General features: G+C 34.0%; 1 protein-coding gene across 4 annotated transcripts in view; it reads left to right on the forward strand.

Moving 5' to 3' along the window:
• The window catches only part of LOC114327289 (dihydropyrimidinase), a 165540-nt gene that overhangs the window by 137557 nt on the left and 6451 nt on the right, over positions 1-21532 (forward strand). For all 4 annotated transcript variants that reach the window (XM_050646627.1, XM_050646628.1, XM_028275850.2 and 1 more), the window contains 2 exons: positions 7876-8088; positions 19314-19440. In XM_050646627.1, the coding sequence (XP_050502584.1) occupies positions 7876-8088; positions 19314-19440 (340 nt within the window). The remainder of the gene's footprint in view (positions 1-7875; positions 8089-19313; positions 19441-21532) is intronic.

The following is a 21532-nucleotide window of genomic DNA, read 5'->3' on the forward strand; positions in this document are numbered from 1 at the left end:
TTAATAAGTTTAACACGAAGAACATGTCAAATGGCAGGAATTATATTTTTGATAAATAGCAATATGATTTTTGCATGAGAGTTTAATGAAACAGTAACAAATCAATTGGAAGTTCTGTTCGAAAAAATACATGGAGCGTTTTCGTAATCTGACGTTCCAAATTTTTAAACTGTTCTACAATTAAAACTTCTCCTATTCTTCTCCTGAAAAAACTTCTCCTGAAAACTTAGTGAAAACAGAGAAAATTTAGTGAATTGCAAATATTTAATTCAAAAGAAACTTTTTATTTATTCTAAGGGACTGTCGGCCCTCGGCAATAACGTTTTCTTTCATTCTGCGTTTAATTTTTTTAAAAATACTTATTAGTTTTCTCAGTATTCGAAAAAAATTAACACATTTAAAACACAGGAAAATTTTGAGAGGCGACATTTTGCGTCTTTCCCCTTAAATTTTTTTGCAACATGAATGAAGCACCCTGTGTATTAAATTAAAAATATACATTCAAGTAAATAAACAATAATATTTTGTTATATCAAAGTTTTCAAACAAATTTTATATAGGGTGTCTGCATAACTAGCAACCATATGGTTTCATATTAATTTTATTAATTATTAATTTTAATTATTATTAATACATTATTAATTTTACGGGAAAAGGTAATACCCAAGTTAAATACATAATCATAATTCATAGAGAATGTGTTTACTTAAGGGTAATTATCATTAGAGTAAAAGATTCACTTTATAGGAGTAAAACTGCTAAGTTGCGTTATGGGTACTAATTTATGTTTCTAGTCGTCAAGGAGTGTGATTTGATGTTTGATTTTCATATGGCAAGCGTAATTCAATCTATCTACATACTTCAAAGAAAAAAATTAGGAAGGGACAATAAAATGTAATATATTTTAGACGGAGTACGTTCAACATTTCAGGACGGGAATAATAATCATTTTTTCAGTAATAACACAATATTTGATTTTTGAGATTTCTCTAGCTGTTCATGAAATAAATAAAATTGTATATAAAAAATGATTATCTCATTTAAAATAAATATTTCTTATTTACCAATCCTTCGGTTTGGCGCCCCATTGGGGTTACGCACGCGTGCACCGCACGCGTTGCACGCCCGGTTACGGGGCCCTGATATTATTCCAAGTACGCAATAATGAACCACCCGCATCCCTCAAAACGGTATTACTCTCTATACAGTACCGAAATTTCCAAAGGAAAGTTTCAAACGGGCCATACCGCTCCTGAATTTTGCACATGTATATAATATTTTTCGTAGCGCCATCTTATACATAATGGCTACAATAACAGAGCTTAGATTCTTACAGATTCCTATACTGTATTCGTATTATATGTCGAATATTTACGGTTCACATGCCAATTTCTATTAATTTCAGAAATTTATTTTAAAAGTACACCACGCAAAAAGTACTTTATTAATTCACATTTTTTTAACGTTATATCCTTCCATTACTTCTACTGTAGTGCTAAACGGAATTTTATCATGAAATTCATTTAAATACTTAAGTAATTTAGATATAAACGCTCTTATATTTATTGAGAAAAAAGCAAAACTTTCACATTTTTTTATAAACAATACACAACAGGTAGGATAACAAAAATATGGCTGGAACTAGCGACATATATTGTTAGTAGGTTAAGCATTTTTCGGTATACATATATGCTCTAGATTATGAGTGGTGTACTTTATAAAGGTGATGGGATCGGCTATACTTATAACATTACCAATGGCCGGCCTTAAGCAAAGAACTAGTTTGATTCCTTTTTGATGAGCTACAGGAACTTACGGAAGATTGGGAAGGTGGTGTAAGAGCATCACTAATTCATAATTCATTATCAACAAAACAAAGAACACATAATTCTTGTGAAATCAACACAACAACGAACAACCTGCTTAGCGCCTGCGCTTGTTTATCACGTGAAAATGATCGACCAATCACTATCGAAAGCGAAACGAAACGCAAGTCAAAAGTTATCGCTTTCGCTTTGTAATCGGCTTCGTGATCTGCTTCTCCGATTCTTCCCGAATGAGCTTACAGAATAGCAAACCGTGGGATAACGAACGTAATTGTTTCGCGTTGATCTTATAGAATCGGTCCACTGATTCGGCTGAGGTGTTGACATAGGACGTCTACAAGAATGTATTATATCGATGCCTCAGAAGTCAATAAGTGTTTAAAATGAGATACTAAGATGTTTCTGGCAATAGTTGCAGAAATATAAGTAGTTATTAAAAGCAAATAAACTGTCTTTATTATTTATCATAATATGGGCAACATATTCATAAATACAAACAAGGAAATAATAATACAGTATGCAGCAAAATAAACAGTACTGAAATGAATATTGAAATGTTTATGACTATTTATGTATTATAATACATTATTAGCCTTGCAAACATTATTCACGACGACGCACGTTCCCGATAAAACAGATGTTAAAGATGCCCTCTGGCGAGCGGCGGATCTACGGGAAGGGAAATGAAGAAATTTACCCCAAGAAATTTACCCCCCCCCCTACAAGGTCCAAAATTAAAGAAGAAAAATTGTTCAAACATAAAAATATATTATGGTAGGGGAGCAAAGTATGCTAAATGTGCAGTCACTCGAGCGTTTTGGTGACCTATTGGATTGTGAAGAGTAGGTCCTAAAACCAAAAAAAGTTAAGTAACATTTTCCATTTTAGTGGGCGCTTGCCATTTTTTAATTTAATTTTCCATTTCCAACAATCGTTTTTTCCGATTATAGCGCCATCTATCCATAGTTCGAAAAAATGTTTCGAATAAAAGTTGCTTATTTTTACGTAAAGAATCCAAATCTGGAATAAAAATTTGGGACCCCTATTTAAGATTTTAAAGTAACCCCCACCCCACCTCCGTGGGGGGTCGTGTTTGATACCGTTCAATAGATTTTTCAAAAATATTGATTAAGTGTATTTTGCAGTTTTTCGATCTAATGTTTATTTTGCGAAATATCGCGGGATTTGAATTTAAAATTTTAAATTTACCCCCCATCCCTCTCCGTGGGGTGTCATGTTTGGTATCATTCGATAGATTTTTGAAAAATATTGAACACGTATTTTTTTGTTTTTCGAGCTAACGTTTATTTCGCGAATTATTCGCTTTTTTTTTGTGAAAGTTTTTAACTCACTCATTTCCTTACGCCCCGCTCAAATCGTCAGATTTTTTAAATATACACTCTTTTGCATGTACTTAACTTACCTTATCTTAATCTGACAATTTCGAGTATTTTTAAGGATAGATTTTGTTTTTCGGGTCCCCCTTAGCGAACTCCCCTGTGTTAAGAGCCAATATATGGTAGAGGTACATCTGCATGGCACCAGGTTTCTCCCCATATGATAATCTGACGCGCTCGAGTAACTGCAGAAATCCCCGCTTGGGCTCCCCTACCATTAGCTGACATGAAACCGAAACCACAGAAAGACAAATTCAACCCAATAAACAGGCTAGTTAGAAAAATTAAGTTGTTATTTATGTCTTTTATGTTATCTATTTTATGTTTTGTGGTTGGTTTTTCATTGGAAGTTCCGCCCTAAGGCAAATTTCTCCTCCTAATGCAATTTTGTAGATCCGCCACTGCCTCTGACACGAAAAAATCTTTAATCTAGTCCGAAATTCCGAAATGGCAGACGGTGGATCTGTCTGACTCCTTCAGCATTCCCCATAAGTACGCATCTGGTGGTTTTAGTTCTGGTAAGTGCCAACTCAAAAATGATCACCCAATATTCGAAGGGACTTCGTGGCAGTGTGACAAGTTGTCTTGTCCTGCTAAAACCATTGTTGATTTTAAGCTTGGTCCGTTTTCGTGACCTTTTCCGTAGGAACGAAAATAGTACTCCACCATAAATTTTTTTTCTGCAAAACTGAGAACCATTCTGAAGCACCTAACATTATCACGACATTCACATACTTACGTTATAACGACGTTCTGAAACCACTCAGTACGTTTCGGCGCCTGACACATATAAATTTGAGGCATATGAATTTTAGTACTGTTTATTTTGCCGCATACCGTATTATTATATATAATAATAAGTGTTATATCTCAAGTCATTTTTAGGGAGAATGTGACTTACACCGTTTGACTTCTGAGGCATCCATATGATAGTAGATTTCTCTTGCGATAGTGGCGCCAAGCACTACAAACCATGCTAACCGAACTAGCAAATGAGTCCGAACAAATAGGTCTAAATATGAATTTTGCCAAAACAAAAACAATGACAAACACACAAGACAATAGAAACGTAATACTAAACGACACCACAATAGAAGCGGTTAATGATTATATATATTTGGGACAGATTATAAAAATAAATAAGGAAAACCAAACAGCGGAGGTAAAAAGAAGGGTCAGATTAGCCTGGGCAGGATTTGGAAAATTAAAATGGGTCCTAAAGAATAAAAAAATACAACAATACTTAAAAACAAGAGTGTTTGACCAGTGCATACTCCCAATTCTCACATACGCATGCCAAACATGGACCTTGACCAAGGCAAACATGGATAAAATAATAAAGACACAAAAAGCCATGGAGAAAGCAATGTTAGGAGTAAAATTGACAGACAAAAAGCAAAACAATTGGGTCAGAAATAGAACAAAAGTCAAAGACGCAGGCCAACATATAACCAGGCTAAAATGGAGCTTCGCAGGTCATAACGCTAGACAAACGGACAATAGGTGGAATAGCACGATACAACAATGGAGACCATGGACAGGAAAGAGAGCAAGAGGACGACCCCAGATGAGATGGGGAGACGACATTAAAAAGATAGGAGGAACGCACTGGAAACAGAAAGCACTAAACAGAAGCGAATGGAGGAAACTGGGGGAAGCCTATGTTCAGAATTGGACGAATTAAAGGGCAAAAGAAGAAGAAGAAGAAGTGGCGCCATCGGGCGTAGAGGCTAAGTACTAAGACCGCCCACGTATAAAAGGAGGCGAACATGCTAGGAACAAAATTGCATTACTTTTATTACTTCTTAATATTTTATTGCAGAGCCATTGCCTGCCACAACACCTTTCAATCTTCTTCAACAAAATTAAATATAGCATCTTATAGAGAAAGACGCTACTAGCTCTTCCCAAGCACTTTCAATAATTCTGTCTAGTTCACCTCCATTTATCAACCCAAGTCTCTCTTTATGAATAGATTTTTTACTATGGACCCCTCTAGATTTTCGATTGTAGGTCCAATCTGTAATTATTCCAGCCGTATGAACTGAACAATAATCCAGTAATAAAAATCATTATTGTAAACATTTATGAGTCAAAGTCAAACTGGTTTCTTACATGTTAAAAGGTATTGGCTGGAAAAACTTCTTTACTCTTCTTATTTAAGGATAGTTAAGGCTTATCCACGCCAAAAAATGAGTAAGTTGTACACATAATTATCTTCGACTATTGAGTTTCTAGGATGATAAACTGCTTGTCTTTCGCTGTTATAAGATTAGAACGTCTCTTTGTCGAAGAACATCACCTTGCTCCAAAATTAGATTTACATATTCATTGGCCAATTCTAAAATCTCTTTAAATCCCTATAAACATTACCTACCGCAATGGGGGTTTACAAGTTAACTTCTTTTATGCGCATCTGAGCTGTTCTAAGAGAAAGAAATCCTTGTAATAGTAGGTATTTCCTGTTGTGTCATCGGTTTCAAAATTATTTTTACAGATATATCCTTCCATACATTCTGCCAAAAGGCCTTGCCAATTTTTTTGTTTTTGCCAGGCAAAATATACAACTTTTACTGACATTTAATTCAGTAGTCAGTAGTCAATTAACTTAAGACCTTTTTTTTTAATTTTACTATAGCCCTCTTATGACTTGTGAGCATATATTAAATGCTGCGGCATTTTTGAAATAATATATTGGACACTAATGTTTAGGCACTGTCAAATTTGACTGCGACAAACAACTACGATGTACTGTACAGTACAAAATCTTACCATCAAATTTTGGCTTTAGTTTCATACATTATCATAAAAAAAATCCACAAGGAAAAGGATTTGTTGTAGTCGGCTGTATACTATAAATCACAAAAAATTATTAAAAATTCTCTATATTCCATCACCAGTGCTACTTACAAGGTTCACATGGTTGAGTCACTAAAAATATTCTGGTGAAAACCCTTTAAACGATTTAAAGTTATTATAAAGTTACGTTGTTTTGTTTAACCCATTCGCTGACGATCACGCGCCTGCGCGTGATATGGTTACTTCAGTCAGATTCAGTTCAACAAAACGGCTCCTAGCCTAGTTCCATTCTCTTCGATGGGAAGCGAATGGGTTAATATTATGTGATATTATTTGACTTTTTACTTGATTTTACATCACGGCAATGCAGAACTCCCAACTATGTGGGATGTCTTTGTTGTCAACTTTGTTTTCTGATATCAGTTGCTATCTAGAGTCTATTTAGTGAGGTTCCCCTCAGGGCCATCAATTCACATAGTTGGGAGTTCTGCATTGACGTGATGTAAAATTAAGTAAAAGGTTAAACATCACAATATTAAATACAACAATGTAACTTTAAACCATTTAAAGGGTTTTCACCCAGATATTTTTAGTGGCTCAACCATGTACACTTCCCGTCATAAAAAACTGGTACACTTTTTTGTACAATGTAAACCCGTCTTCGGTTCGTGAATCACTTCGTTGTTGCCATTACAGATAACGGAATTCCACTAGATCTAAATAAAAAAAATAATGTTCAAAAATGTATAAAGTTTTTAGATAGATATTATTTTTATCATCAAAAAACCGTATCTAATAAATTTAATAACCAGAGAGAGCGTTGTTAATCTTAAAAAATCCACTTATAACTGAAAAATTAAACGATTAAACATAATAAAAAGCAATAGGTCCAGTCCTCGATGACTTATTTAATTACATAACATCAGTCAGATTTGACAAGTTGGTCAAAGTAAATTTTTAACGATGCCACGTCAATTAAGTAAGTGTGATAAAACGAGAATAATTTCTAAAATATAAGATAGTTGGTCTGTCCGACAACTGGCTCAAGAGTTCAATAATATTTTCGTTGAACTGGCAACGATGCCCTAGAAATTAGAATGACATTTGACAAGACCAACTTACACAACTTGAAATACACGATCTTCGATTGTAAGAGTTGTACCAGTTTTTTATGACGCGAAGTCTATCTATACCTTGTTATCAGCACTGATGATGGAATTGCCATTCCGAAAACGTTCTGTGATGTAGCCCAAAAGGATCCTTTTAAATATAAATAGGTATACCTTTTATAAAGGAGTTTTAATAAATTTTTAATATAAACAATTTTCAATATGTTGAATGGGTTGCATATGTGAGTTCATTTTAAATGAAGTAAAGAAACAGACTTACTCACAATCATTTAATTAACTTCGACGACCGGTTTCGATCTCTACAATATACAGATCATCTTCAGGTCGGCGTTACAAGTGATTAAATGCTACAATAGGACTTTTCATTCACAGTCATTTGTTTCGAGCTTCTGTCATATGTCGTATAATCCGTGTATATTAATATTAGACACAGATTATACAACATATGACAGAAGCTCGAAACAAATGACAATCGATGAAAAGCCATATTAAAGAAAGCCAGAGTTAGAACATTGTCTGGTTGTATCAAAATGCTAATAGAAAGCCAAAATGTTGAAAGGTATGTAAATGTTGACATTTCAGAACAACAAACAAATACATACGTATGCACACATATGAGCAAACAGGTACTCATAAGCACGCACACGCACACAGATGTATGCGGTTTATGACTGTTAAATTAATTTAAATTTAAAAAATAAATTAATTTTTTATATATTTTAGGGAATGACGTGTCACGGAGTTGCGGAATATGTAATAGTTAACGGAAGAGTTTGTTTGGACGAGGGGCAGTTAAGAGTTGTGGAAGGGCACGGCCACTTTGTTGAAACCCCAGTATTTGCACCATATGTATATAATCCTGAGGAATTGGATAAGATCAAGCCGTCAAGATATGATGATGATGAGTATCTTGAAATAACACCTAAAGTACTTAAGGTGAGTACGATTAAATTAAATTGTTCCTATTTATTTTTCGATCCTTGCGTACTGTTTGATTTCTTGTGTTTCTCGACTCTATACAGGGTGAGGCAGATAATATTATAATAATAATAATAATAATGGAGTTTATTCGTAGAAAATAAATTATACATATAATAAACTCAGTTCCTCACTGAAGTTGTACGTACAACTTGTGCGTGAGGGTTCAACTTTGATTGTCTTAAACAACACTAATTAATTTTAAAATTTACAAAAAGGAATCAAATAAAGTTTTTTTCGTTCATCTGTCTCGAAATTTGGGCTCCTCTTCTAACTAATTTAGTTACTATTACATGTTGTTTTTCGGACCTACGAAAATTTCTCATAAAATTCAAGAAATGATTGCAAAACGTTTTCTATGGGACTTCTCTGGTGGGACTTCGTTTTTTATGAGCATAATCATTACTTTTTTAATGTGTTTTATCTATTTTTACAATAATTTTTACAAATTTAACACGTATAAGTGACATTTCAAAAAATTTATTTTTGACATTGACCCATATAATATCTCGAGAACTAAAGGTAAGAAAATCATGAAAATTGGAATATAGGGGTTTTGAGGTGTGAACTATTTATTGAAAATATTTTGGTCTCTTTGCTACTTCCGGTTATACCAGAAGTTGACTGTTACTTCCTTTTTTTTAAATGGGATACCCTGTATATTTTTACATTTTTGGATTCTCCTCGATTTCTTCTTTCTTAAAATATAAGGTTTTGTAATATTATACAAGGTAGGTTAAAAGATAATTACGTTTTCTTATTAATTTCGTAGCAACATTCGCACCCTGTAAGATTGTAGTAGTTTGGCAGAATAAACTCTATTTATGTTCAAATGATTTTTAATATAGTCTACTATTGCTAGGAATTATTGGTATAGTTAAATTTTTCATTTTAGTATACAGGGTTGGTCGACACTCGGAATGAGTATTTTCTGAGTTTCCTTAAATGAAACGCCCTATATTTTAGTATTGTAACAAAATGTTATTTTATGGTACTTTTTAATTTCTTAAGCAATCCCTATACCTAACTGCTTTAGTTTGTGAGTTATTGGTGATTCAAGCCAAACATTAATTGCAACACAAAATATGTGAAATTGTATTAGGTTGGCCGTGAAAATATTCAATCACAAATAATTTTTTGGAAATAAATACCTATTAATCTAGACTGATACTTAAAATTGCCAATAATGGTTGAGATATCAAAATACCAACGAAGTTAAGACTGTTGGTACGATTAACAATTAAGCACAAATTAAAGCAGTTAGGTATAGGGAATGTTTAAGAAGTAAAAAAGTACCATGAAATATCATTTCATTACAATACTAAAATATAGGGTGTTCCATTTAAGAAAATTCAGAAAATACTCATTCCGAGTTTCGACCCACCCTGTATACTAAAATTAAAAATTTAGCTATATTAATAATTGCTAACAATAGTAGACTATATTAAAAATCATTTGAACATAAATAGAGTTTATTATGTCAAACTACTACAATCCTACAGGGTGTGAATATTGCTACGAAATTAATAAAAAAACGTAATTATTTTTTAACCTACCCTGTATAATGTTACAAAACCTTGCATTTTAAGAAAGAAGAAATCTAGGAGAATGAAAAAATGTAAAAATATACAGGGTGTCCCATTAAAAAAAACGAAGTTATATATAACCGGAAGTACCAAATAGATGAAAATATTTTCATTAAATAGATCACTCTTCAAAACCACCTTATTCCAATTTTCATAATTCAGTTGCCTGTAGTTCTCGAGATATTTCTAATAGGCCCTTTATCTGCCTCACCCTATATAGCAGGGGTCACCAATTATATTCCCGGAGGGTCCGTTTCGAAAACCTATGACACTTCCGGGGTCTGGAGTTAAGACTACCTGTCTGGTTGTTCCAATTCGGTAAACAAATCGGAAGGTGCAGTGCGAAATTTTTAGGCAGAAATTGTTTTTAACAGTTTTTTCATAAATCCAAAACATCACCTTTTTTGCTCCCGAAAATATGTTTTTAGGATTTTTGGGTCATTTTTCTCAAAAGTTGATAGACTTTAAAATAGGCATTTTCGAAGCTTGAAAATTCATGTGTACATTATTATTTTTGCGGTTGTCAAGTGCCTAAATTTAAACATTCAATTTCAAAATTCTGATATGAGTTATCGGGGTTTATTTCAATTTCGAATGTTTGTTTTTATTGGCGTATTTAATTAGCACATTAGCAATAATTAATTGAATAAATAAATAAATCATTAAGAAAAAAATATGTTAATAATAAATTATAAAATTTTAATAAATTCAAAGTATTTGTTGGGCATTTTTTGCATAAGTACGTATAATATGTATAATAAGTGCGACAGAGACGCACCATAAATTGCAAAGTCGAGTGGACTAGCATAATTAACAATTAAAAACAACGGTCTATATTGAAGTAAGTCCCGATTACTCGTTAGGATCTTGAAATTGAATTTATAAACTTCAGTTTAGGCACTTGGCAATCTGAAAACTAATAATTTACATACTTATGAGTTTTCAAATCTCGAAAAGGCGTATTTTCACATTTTTCAGATTTTAAATCGCTTATAACTCAAAAACCATCAACTTTTGAAAAAACTGACAAGATACTTTTTTTAAATAACTTTCGGGGCTAAAAGGTAATTTTGAATTTGTATAAAAATATTGTTTTGCCCAACATCCCGGGCCCCTTCTGATTTTTTAAGGGGACATTTTTGAACAGGAATCCACATAAAAAACGAATCAGAAAATTTGTCATTCTTTACAAAATTTAATTATCAGTGAGAAAAATGACATTTTTTTTTATGTACAACCTGTCTGAAGTTTGGAGTGAGTTTGGTGCAACTGATTCTCATTGGGGAGTTGAGATATTCATCTGTTAGCTGAGATCTGTACCGATTTTTAATAAAATTCATTCTTGATAAAGCGGCTTCGCACACATAAGCTGAGTCAAACATAATGTACAATTTCATGGCCAAACATTTTTAAAATTGCCAAACGCTATGTTCTGAATTTAATTACGGTCCGCACAAAAGTAGCTCACGGTCCGGATGCGGACCGCGGTCCGCTAATTGGTGACCCCTGCTATATAGTATTGAATATGTTATAAGAAAAATTTTCGTAAACCCAAAAAATATATTGTTTAACAAGTCTAAGCAGCCTGTAATGTACGCAGATGAGGTAAACTTGATGGTAAGAACCGCAAGAGACATCACAGAACTTTATGTGGAGCTTGAAGAAAATGCGAAAGAAGTAGGGCTAGCCGTCAACGTAGATAAAACTAAAGCCCTAATACAAGCAAGGAAACAACGAAACTTGCAGAATTTGACAATAGACGACGCTGATATTGAAGTAGTAAAACAGCTCACATACATGGGCATACAGATAACTGAGGACGACAGCGAGGAGGAGGAAATACGGAAACGGATAATGCTTGCTAACAAAGCATACTTCTCTCTGTCGCAAGTGTTTGGATTAAAAGACATCCATAGGGAAGTAAAGTTTAATATATATAAAACCATCATACGACCAATAGCAATATATGCCGTAGAAACATGGATCATGACAGAAAATACAATAAACCCTAATAATACTTTTGAAATAAAGATATTAAGGAGGATATTGGGACCCATTTGCGTCTATGGTATACGGAGAATAAGATTCAACCACGAGTTATAACAATATTACAAAGAACGCTCTATAGCAGCGGTTCCCAACCTTTTATGCCTGGCGACCCAAATTCAAATGTTTTTTCGTATTCGCGACCCATCCCTCACCTCCATCGGTTGTAAGCCCGACAAATTTGGACCAATTAGTTTCAGTTTCGCGAATAAAACTATCCAAGGAATCGAAAATATCTTGGTCAGTTGTAGTGGTCTTTAGTGTGTGGCAAAATGTCATTTCTACTTCAACTGTTCCATTGAAATTAAACTTTACTATTCATAACAAATTAGTCCAGAAAGCCACTGCGCATCCGCTAGGAAAAATATTCTAATTCGGATTTTTTGCACAATCTTACTCAAAAAGGACTCCTTTTAACAAATTTGCATGTTGCCAGGACCAAAAGGTGGTCAAAAATTTTTTAAACGTTTTTTTTTTGTTTATTTCCTAAAATTATTTTTTTTGCATGAAAAAAAGTTTTTTTAGGTTTTTTGGATCATTCCAAACAGAAAAGGACTATGTGAAAAGCTGAAAATTTGAATGTTGCCAAGGTAGGTAGATATTTTTTAAACATCGATTGATGTAATCCCGAAGAGTTTTTTGCAATACAATATTCAAAACTCCTTTGTTTTTTAATTGCTAATCAAGCGTGCGCGACACTATTTTCCACCGACAGTATGGTGCAAATGAAAGGAATAAATTCGTTATTTCGTAAACTGGCTACTTTAAGGAAAAATCCCGAAACAAGTCGATTTTTATTTTTATGTTATGATATTGTGGCATATATGGTATACTAGTGACGTCATCTATCTGAACGTGATGACGTAATCGATGATTTTTTTTTAAATGAGAATAGGGGTCGTGTGCTAGCTCATTTGAAAGGTTCTTCAATTCTCTATCCAGTAATATAAACATTTACATAATTATTTATACAGGGTGTCCAAAAAATTTTTATTAAATTAAATAATTTGACAAAAAAAGAAGTAGAAGGACACCCTGTATAAATAATTATGTAAATGTTTACATTACTGATTAGAGAATTGAAGAACCTTTCAAATGAGCTACCACACGACCCCTATTCTCATTTAAAAAAATCATCGATTACGTCATCACGCCCAGACGGATGACGTCACTAGTATACCATATATGCCACAATATTATAAATTAAAAATAAAAATCGACCTGTTTAGGGATTTTTCCTTAAAGTCGCCGGTTTACGAAATAACGAATTTATTCCTTTCATTTGCACCATACTGTCGGTGGAAAATAGTGTCGCGCACGCTTGATTAGCAATTAAAAAACAAAGGAGTTTTGAATATTGTATTGCAAAAAACTCTTCGGGATTTCATCAATAGATGTTTAAAGAATATCTACCTACCTTGGCAACATTCAAAATTTCAGTTTTTCACATAGTTTTTGAGGGTTAAAAATGGCCGATTTCGCAATTTTTCAATTTTTAATCGCTTATATGTCAAAAACTATCAACTTTAGAGAAAAGTCACTAAAGACCTTTTCTGTTTGGAATGATCCAAAAAACCTAAAAAAAATTGTTCCATGCAAAAAAAAATAATTTTAGGAAAAAAACAAAAAAAAAACGTTTAAAAAATTTTTGACCAACTTTTGGTCCTGGCAACATGCAAATTTGTTAAAAGGGGTCCTTTTTGAGTAAGATTGTGCAAAAATTCGAATTAGAATATTTTTCCTAGCGGATGAGCACTGGCTTTCTGGACTAAATTAACTTTCTCAACAATGTGGTAGGGGAGCCCAAGCGGGGATTTCTGCAGATACTCGAGCACGTCAGATTATTACATTGGGAGAAACCTTGTACCCTGAAAATGCACCTCTACCATATATTGGCTCTTAATGCAGGGGAGTTCGTTAAAAGGGGGCCGAAAAAAATCTATCCTTAGAAAAACTCGAAATCGCCAGATTAAGATAAGGTAAGTTAGGTACATGCAAAACAGTGTATATTTCAAAAATCTGACTATTTGAGCGGGGCGTAAGGAAATGGATGAGTCCCAAAGTTTCACAAGAAAAAAGCGAATATTTCGCGAAATGACTGACAGATCGAAAAATTAAATAATATGTACTCAATATTTTTCAAAAATTTATCGAATCATACCAAACACGACTTCCCACGGAGAGAGGGGGGGTAAATTTAATATTTTAAATACGAACCACGCGACATTTCGCGAAATGAACATCAGATCGAAAAACTGAACTGATGGAAAAACAACTTTTATTCGAAACATTTTGTCGAATTATAGATAGATGGCGCTATAATCTACAAAAACGATTGTTGGAAATTGAAAATTACATTAAAAATGGACAAGTCCCTACCAAAAAGGAAAACTTTACTTAAATTTTTTTGGTTTTAGGACCTACTCTTCACAACCCAATAGGTGCCCAAAGCGCTCGAGTGACTGCACATTTAGTATACTTTGCTCCCCTACTTTCGTCTAATTGTTAAGAATAAAAGTCAGTTTCTTTCATAGCAGATATTAAACTCTTCTTTACGTTAACAGACATTTTTTCCTCGATTCTACGTTTCACTGTAGTTGGATAGGGGTATTTTCTGTTTACCCGCTTTTTCGTTAAACAGAAGTGACGAAATTATTTCTGCCCCGGGCAAAATAAGGTTCTCGCCTGCTATATGCGGAGTGTTATTTTTTGCTATTAGCAAAGACAGGTAGTAAAAGAGCCAATGATAATTTTATCGATTACTTTACCCAGACGCAGACGCCACATTCGAAACCACCGAGTCGAAATCAGTTTGAAAAAACATCAAAGGTATATTTAAGGTTTCTGGATGTTTAGTTGAAATGTGGTTGAAATGAAGTTTTGAAGGCTTTTTACTTTCGTTATCCAAGGTTTCGTTATCTATAGGTTCTTCTTCGGTACCTATGAACGTGAATCGGTATTGAAGGTATTCAGGACAATATTTTCGTAACATTTTCTTCCCTCTCTTAACATTTGAAAATACTGTAGACATTTTAGCGTCATTGCTAGTAGATGGACAATTAAGTTCATCTTCACCAGTAGATTGCAGTTTTCTCTTAACACAAGACCCACTTTTCAGCCAGTTTTCCATCAGTAAATAGCATAAAAAGTAATGAAAACTTCAGTACTTTTAAACGAAAACAACGCTAGAAAGAGTATCAAGCCAGTGTCGTATGTTAGGTATTACTCGGGCAAATACATGAGCTAGAGTGAGAACAAGAACCGAGTGTTTGGATCCGAGTAAGAGAGCCAGTGTGATAAAACCGGTCGGTATGCTACTCAGCTCTTTTAAGAGCCACGCCGCGACTCACCTGAAATTCGCCCGCGACCCACTAGTGGGTCGCGACCCACCGGTTGGGAAACGCTGCTCTATAGCAAATTATGCAAAAATACAAATATTGCGCTGGACAGGTCACCTTTTAAGAATGGATAATGATATAACACATAGTAGAATGATTAGCGGCAGTATGGTCGATAGACGAAGTATAGGAACCGATGCTAAAGTGATATTGAGTGGATAACTGGAGAGGGCAGCCAGGGACAGAGATAATTAGAGACGGATGCTGGGGGAGGCCAGGGCACGACTTGGGCTGTAGCGCCGTAGAAGCCAAAATACATTATTTCCTCTAAGAGCATAAGGGACTGTTTATAAATGCCTAACAATAATTTTAGATTCATTTGAATTATTTTGAGTGGTATACATCATAATGTCAATAAAATATTATTTAAAGAAAATAATTAGTATGGTCGAAACGAAGATCGGTGGGATATGCGCATTTATCAATGAAATTCGATATTTTTAAGACATTCCAGAAGCCGCTACACATAAAATGTTTTAACAAGCCATTAATCATTCAGAATTAGTCGACGGATATTAGTACAGTTAAAATAATAAGACGATAACTGGACGATAATGATTTAATGAGTAAAATTTAAAGTTTTTTCTACTTTAATGACAAAAAAAGCAAGCTCATTAGCAGAACCCAATTAAAAATTATTTTGCACATCATATTTGAAACATTATTTGGTTGAAAAATCTCATTTTTGTTGCCAAAAAAATATATTAATTTGTCTGGACTAAATTACAGTTCTGTTTATATTAAAAGTGATATGTTACTATTAACATTCACACAGTGTTGCCAAACTGAATTATGTTATTTTGAGTGTAAATTTTCCCAGCGATCTCCGAGGGTACAATACTCAAAAAACAATTCATATCAAATAACATTATATCAATTCACCTTTATAGAGTATAAATTACAGTTAGAAACTGTTGGTGGTTTTATTTCCAGAGCTACTATCGATAATTTTTATTGATATGAAGTTGTGTGGAATGTAAACAAAGCTAAAATAATGGGAATAAGCAATTATTTGTCATATTTCATAAAAAAACAAAATGTCAAAACAACTGAGTAGTAGTAAGGAACCTGTGTGTTCATTATTTCAATATTTTGTTAAGGGGCGCGATAATGGCTAGCCCTGACACCAGTAAATACCACAAAATTGGTTTGAATGGTTACGTCTATATACAGTGTGTCCACGGATGAGTTGCCCAAGAGGAACAATAGAGCAATTTTTTTTTAGTTTGATCGAAAAATATCTGGATGGAGTTTATTTGTAGCAATTTGTACATAATAATAAACCCAAGTTCTCACTGAAGTTATTAGTCACATGGACTACATCTTGTGCGTGAGGGTTAAATTTTGATTATAAAACAACATTAATTTATCTTAAAGTTTACAAAAAGGTATTAAATAGTCTGTTTCGCTCATCTGTCTTCAAATTTGGACTCCTCTTCTCACTAATTCAGTTAACGTTAAATTTTGTTTATCGGACCTACGAAAATCTCTAATAAAATTCAACAAGGGTTGCGAAGAACTTCAGTTGGTATTCTTTTGGCGGGACTTCCTTTTATATGAGAATTATCATGACTTTTAAGGTGTTTTATTCATTTTTACAGTAATTTTCTCAATTTAAACATTTATAATAGTATGGTATAACTAGACCCAAACCCAGACATCGAAAGTAAAAGTTATCCTACAACACCAAATTGTTCTATATAGTCCACATATTGTTCAGTCAAAAGTTACACCATTTTGAGCGATGGGTTTGGGGGGGAGGTGGGGGGATAAGTCGGCAAATTAGTAGTTTTTTAAGTTTTTTGTCAATATTTCTAAAACTATGCGGTTTAGTGTAAACAATGTTGTTCTATACAAAAATGTTCTGCATTAAATTTTCAACAAAAAAGGTCCTATGCATAATCCTCCTAAAACTAAAGCGCGTGATACACACGCAATCTTTAAGTACGCGGGTTTAAAGATCGCGGACTTACTCGGCTCGCCGTCGGTGATACACGGCAGACTTAACATCGAACAGACATCGAAAGTAAAAGTTATCCTACAACACCAAATTGTTCTATATAGTCCACATATTGTTCATTCAAAAGTTACACCATTTTGAGCGATGGGTTTGGGGGGGAGGTGGGGGGATAAGTCGGCAAATTAGTAGTTTTTTAAGTTTTTTGTCAATATTTCTAAAACTATGCGGTTTAGTGTAAACAATGTTGTTCTATACAAAAATGTTCTGCATTAAATTTTCAACAAAAAAGGTCCTATGCATAATCCTCCTAAAACTAAAGCGCGTGATACACACGCAATCTTTAAGTACGCGGGTTTAAAGATCGCGGACTTACTCGGCTCGCCGTCGGTGATACACGGCAGACTTAAAGTACGCGGTTTTAAAGATCGCGGTCGCCGTCGGTAGCAAAAAATTTAGAAACTGTCCTCGTGGTTAAATTTTTTATTTTCTGTGTACCTAATTTTGCTAAAATCTTATGTTTTTTAGTAGAGTTTGATTATTTTTTTGATCAGGTTTTGTTAAATAGAAGAATAATTTGATTTTTTATAAGTGTGGTAAGCTGTCAAAATCATGATGTGAAGTATAGCACTTGTTTTTTATCTATTTTAATTTAATACAAGGTAGGCATAAACAAACAAAATATCATAGATAGGATGGTAATATATTCATCAGGAGGATAAAACAGCCTATAAATAATTAGGTTTACTCAAAAACAAATAATCAAAATAAATTAGTATAGCTTAAAATAGTGTTTTACGGTTTTCTCAAAACTTATAAAATGTAACTTGTCTCCTTTCAACAATAAACGATTTTTTCTAGGCAATTTGCTTAATTAGTGAAAATATAAGTGTAACTTTAAACGCAATAACATGATGGCTCGAGGCTCGTGGCTCGTGGCAGTGATACACGTACGGGTTACGAGTAAGATTTCAAACTTGTTGGATCGACGGCGTACTTACTCGGCGGACTTACAGTACGCGTACTTGCGGTGATACACGCGCGAAAAAGGTCGCGAGCCATAAGTTCGCTTACTTACTCGCGTGTGTATCACCCCTTTAACGGTTCCAAAGTTACGGAGGTAGTATAGTATGATTAGGCCTAAAAAAGGCCTAACCCCGTCATCCAAAATAAAAGTTTTCCTCCAACACCAAATTGTTCTGTACGGTCCACATATTGTTCAGTAAAAAGTTACACCATTTTGAGCGTCTTGTTTGAGGGGAGGGGGAGGGGAGAAGTCGGTAAGTTTTTAGTTTTTTACGTTTTTCGTCATTATTTCTAAACCTAAGCGGTTTAGCGTGAACAATATTCTGTACAAAAATGTTCTACATTAAATTTGAAACGAAAATTTTACTGTTGAAAGGATATTCATGCGACATTATCCATAGAAAGTTCAGAGTGGATTTCTTCGTACCAGAGATTAATATGCCCTAGGCCTGTAGAAGTCCCTTGAAGGTGGTGAGGTTGACGTTCCTTCAAGGACTTATCAGTAAGATATCACCGGCCATTGAAATAGCAAATTATATTTAGAAAACACAGTTTAGTTAAAAAAATATTTTTTTTAAATATTTTTAATATACCTAATCCTAATACTCTATTTTATAGAGCTTCGAAAACCATTGTCAATTGACTAAAATAGTTATTATTCTAATTTTAATAGTTTTTGAATTAAACCCGAAAATGTTGTAGGACAAACTTTAAACGTCTTTTTCTCGAAACTTTGCTTTTTTGACTTATGACACTCTATGAGCGGGAGGTGCGACATGTAAACATATCGAAAGGAACTATTGTACTCACCAGACCATCCTATACAATCGATCAAAAATGTAAATGAAATGCTACAAGCGACGGACTCGATAGAATTCTGAATGCAGAAGGTTATAAGTAGGTAAAATTAGAAAATCTACAGTTTCGTTTTGATTTAAATCTGTCTCCTGCCATCCTCCGGTAGTACTATTTCTAGGTCTACCTGTTCTCAAGGAGGCTCTGAGGAAGACAAATTTACACTAACACGACCGTAGTTTCTCGATATAAATTAAAACTATTTATATCGCAGTATGGTTAGAACGCCCTCTAACGGGGAATAAGTGAAATGAATGTCGACTCGATTCGTTATAAGTAGGCTTCTCTTATATAAATGCTTTTTTTTGTTTTTAGATCAAACTGTTAGATGATCCGTGTCCGACACCAACTTTGCCGGAATCAAATGTATCGACTCCTTCCATGAGGGGAATGAGACCAGAAGGTCAAAGAAATATACAAGAGAGTACATTTTCTCTTACTCGTAAGTAAAACTTATCTATTTAAGTGTTTTATTGATTTATTTCGGTACAGATTAATTAAATGGTTCAGGCAATATTAACAGCAAATATTGTGGATGCACATAGAAACCTAGAAAAACAACAACAAAGAAATGTTTAACCGACTCAATCAAATACGTTAGGAATAAGTTAATAGATGTAATTTGAGGCAATTACTTTTGTACAATTTCTCGTGCAACTTTGACACTAAATTTACATTAATGTAATAGGAAGGAAAGCTAGACAATAACTAAGAAACAAAGGAAAACAGAAGTAACTGGCAAAGAAGATAACACAAAAGAGCCTAGGGAAAGTACATACAGTACAAAAAGCTTAGAACAACGAAGCATACGGACATTGTATAAAAAAAGACGAATGCTAGAGAACCTGAACTAGAGTAAATATATATCTCGGACGTAAAAGTACAGCAAATTGGAAAGTATTAAAAAAGCATGAGTTCAGGTTCTGGGGAATTGAGAAAAGTAATTTTGTTATGCAGACAATATCTAATTAAGTTTATAAATTGTTTTGCCAAAGTCACTGTTACACTCGCGCATCGATCAACGTCTCATATGCAGGTTACACACGTTGTCGCATACTTCGTTAACTTCGTGTTAACTAGTGGTATAATTACTGAGAGAGTAGAGATCAACACGTTATTATCTTCGAGAGTCTCGAGATTCTCTTCAAAAACCAGAGCGAGATAGTTATCTTTACACTTCTGTTGTTTTTGGTAGTCAGCAATAAAGAGAGAAATTCGCGGTACTTTTCTCCACGCGGTAACTAGCGGTTATTACTGAGAGAGGTCTGTTGCTTTCGGCGGCCAACAATCAAGAGAGTGAATCTTCCGTTGCAATGTCTAAGCATGTCTGTCTTTGGGTAGGGATAAAACTAGGTACTATGAACTACTATTATTCAGAGTTGGCTTAAATAATAATTTAAAATTGAGCGTCAAAATTATCGAAATGATACAGTTGTGGTATGGCTGTCTGGTGATTTGTTGATTGAACACCTCGTAGGTATGCATGTGTATACGTATGAGTATGTATTTGATATTCAATCAGCAACTCCACTTATTCACTTGTAACCTTTTGTCCTATACAGTGATGACCGCGCTAATAACCGGCAAAATAACGCAAAAGATGGAAAACAAATACAGTAGAGCGTCGATAATCCGAACCATGATAATCCGAACACAAAAAAAATTATAAAATTAAAAATATGATCGCGGACCGAATTTTTGGATTTAATATGACGATATGAGCAAAATATGACCGCGGATTTTTGTTTTGTTTATGCAGAAATACATACAATATATTTGTTTATTATGCAGGTGTTTTATACCTTGTAACTAAAACGTATGTACATAATATGTATGGTATGTTAAACAGTAAATGGTTAAATTAGTTACCAATATAAACAGCCCGGATTAACCGATAATAGTATAAAAGGCCCGGTTTCAGGTAAAATTTATTTTAGGCTTTATTATGGGAGTACCGTCTAGTCAGTGTTAATTGCAAAAGACCAACTCTGTCTACCTCGGTGGCTTATCGCTCCGGGTGGGTTTTAACAATGGGCCAGGTCAGATAAATTTAATAATATTTACGACCGCACTATTGAACTCAAACCATTTACTGTTGAACAAACCATACTTATGAACTTTGTATGTACATATTTTGAACATAGTTCGATAATCCGAACAATTTGATAATCCGAACTACCTACCCCTGTACCGATTAGTTCGGATTATCGACGCTCTACTGTACATTGTGAAATAAAAAGGGATGAAACTAGCAGTGGTGGAAATAATCGATATAAATGTATAAATAAACATTACATTACATAGTTTCCCTCCTTTAGACGTCCGTGACAGGACTATTTTATAAAATTCTCCTGTCACAGGGACAGTTGTCGTACTCCTCCGATACTCCTCCTTATACTTCAAAATGTATCATGTTTTCCACATTTTGCGTTACTTTGCCGGTTATTAGCTAGCTCATCACTGTATAACCGTACAATGTTCCCTATTTGCCTTTGGAACGCGTATGTTGAGGATGAGAACTCCTTGCAATGACT

Source organism: Diabrotica virgifera, chromosome 3, assembly GCF_917563875.1.
Source record: "Diabrotica virgifera virgifera chromosome 3, PGI_DIABVI_V3a".
Classification (NCBI taxonomy): Eukaryota; Metazoa; Arthropoda; class Insecta; order Coleoptera; family Chrysomelidae; genus Diabrotica; species Diabrotica virgifera.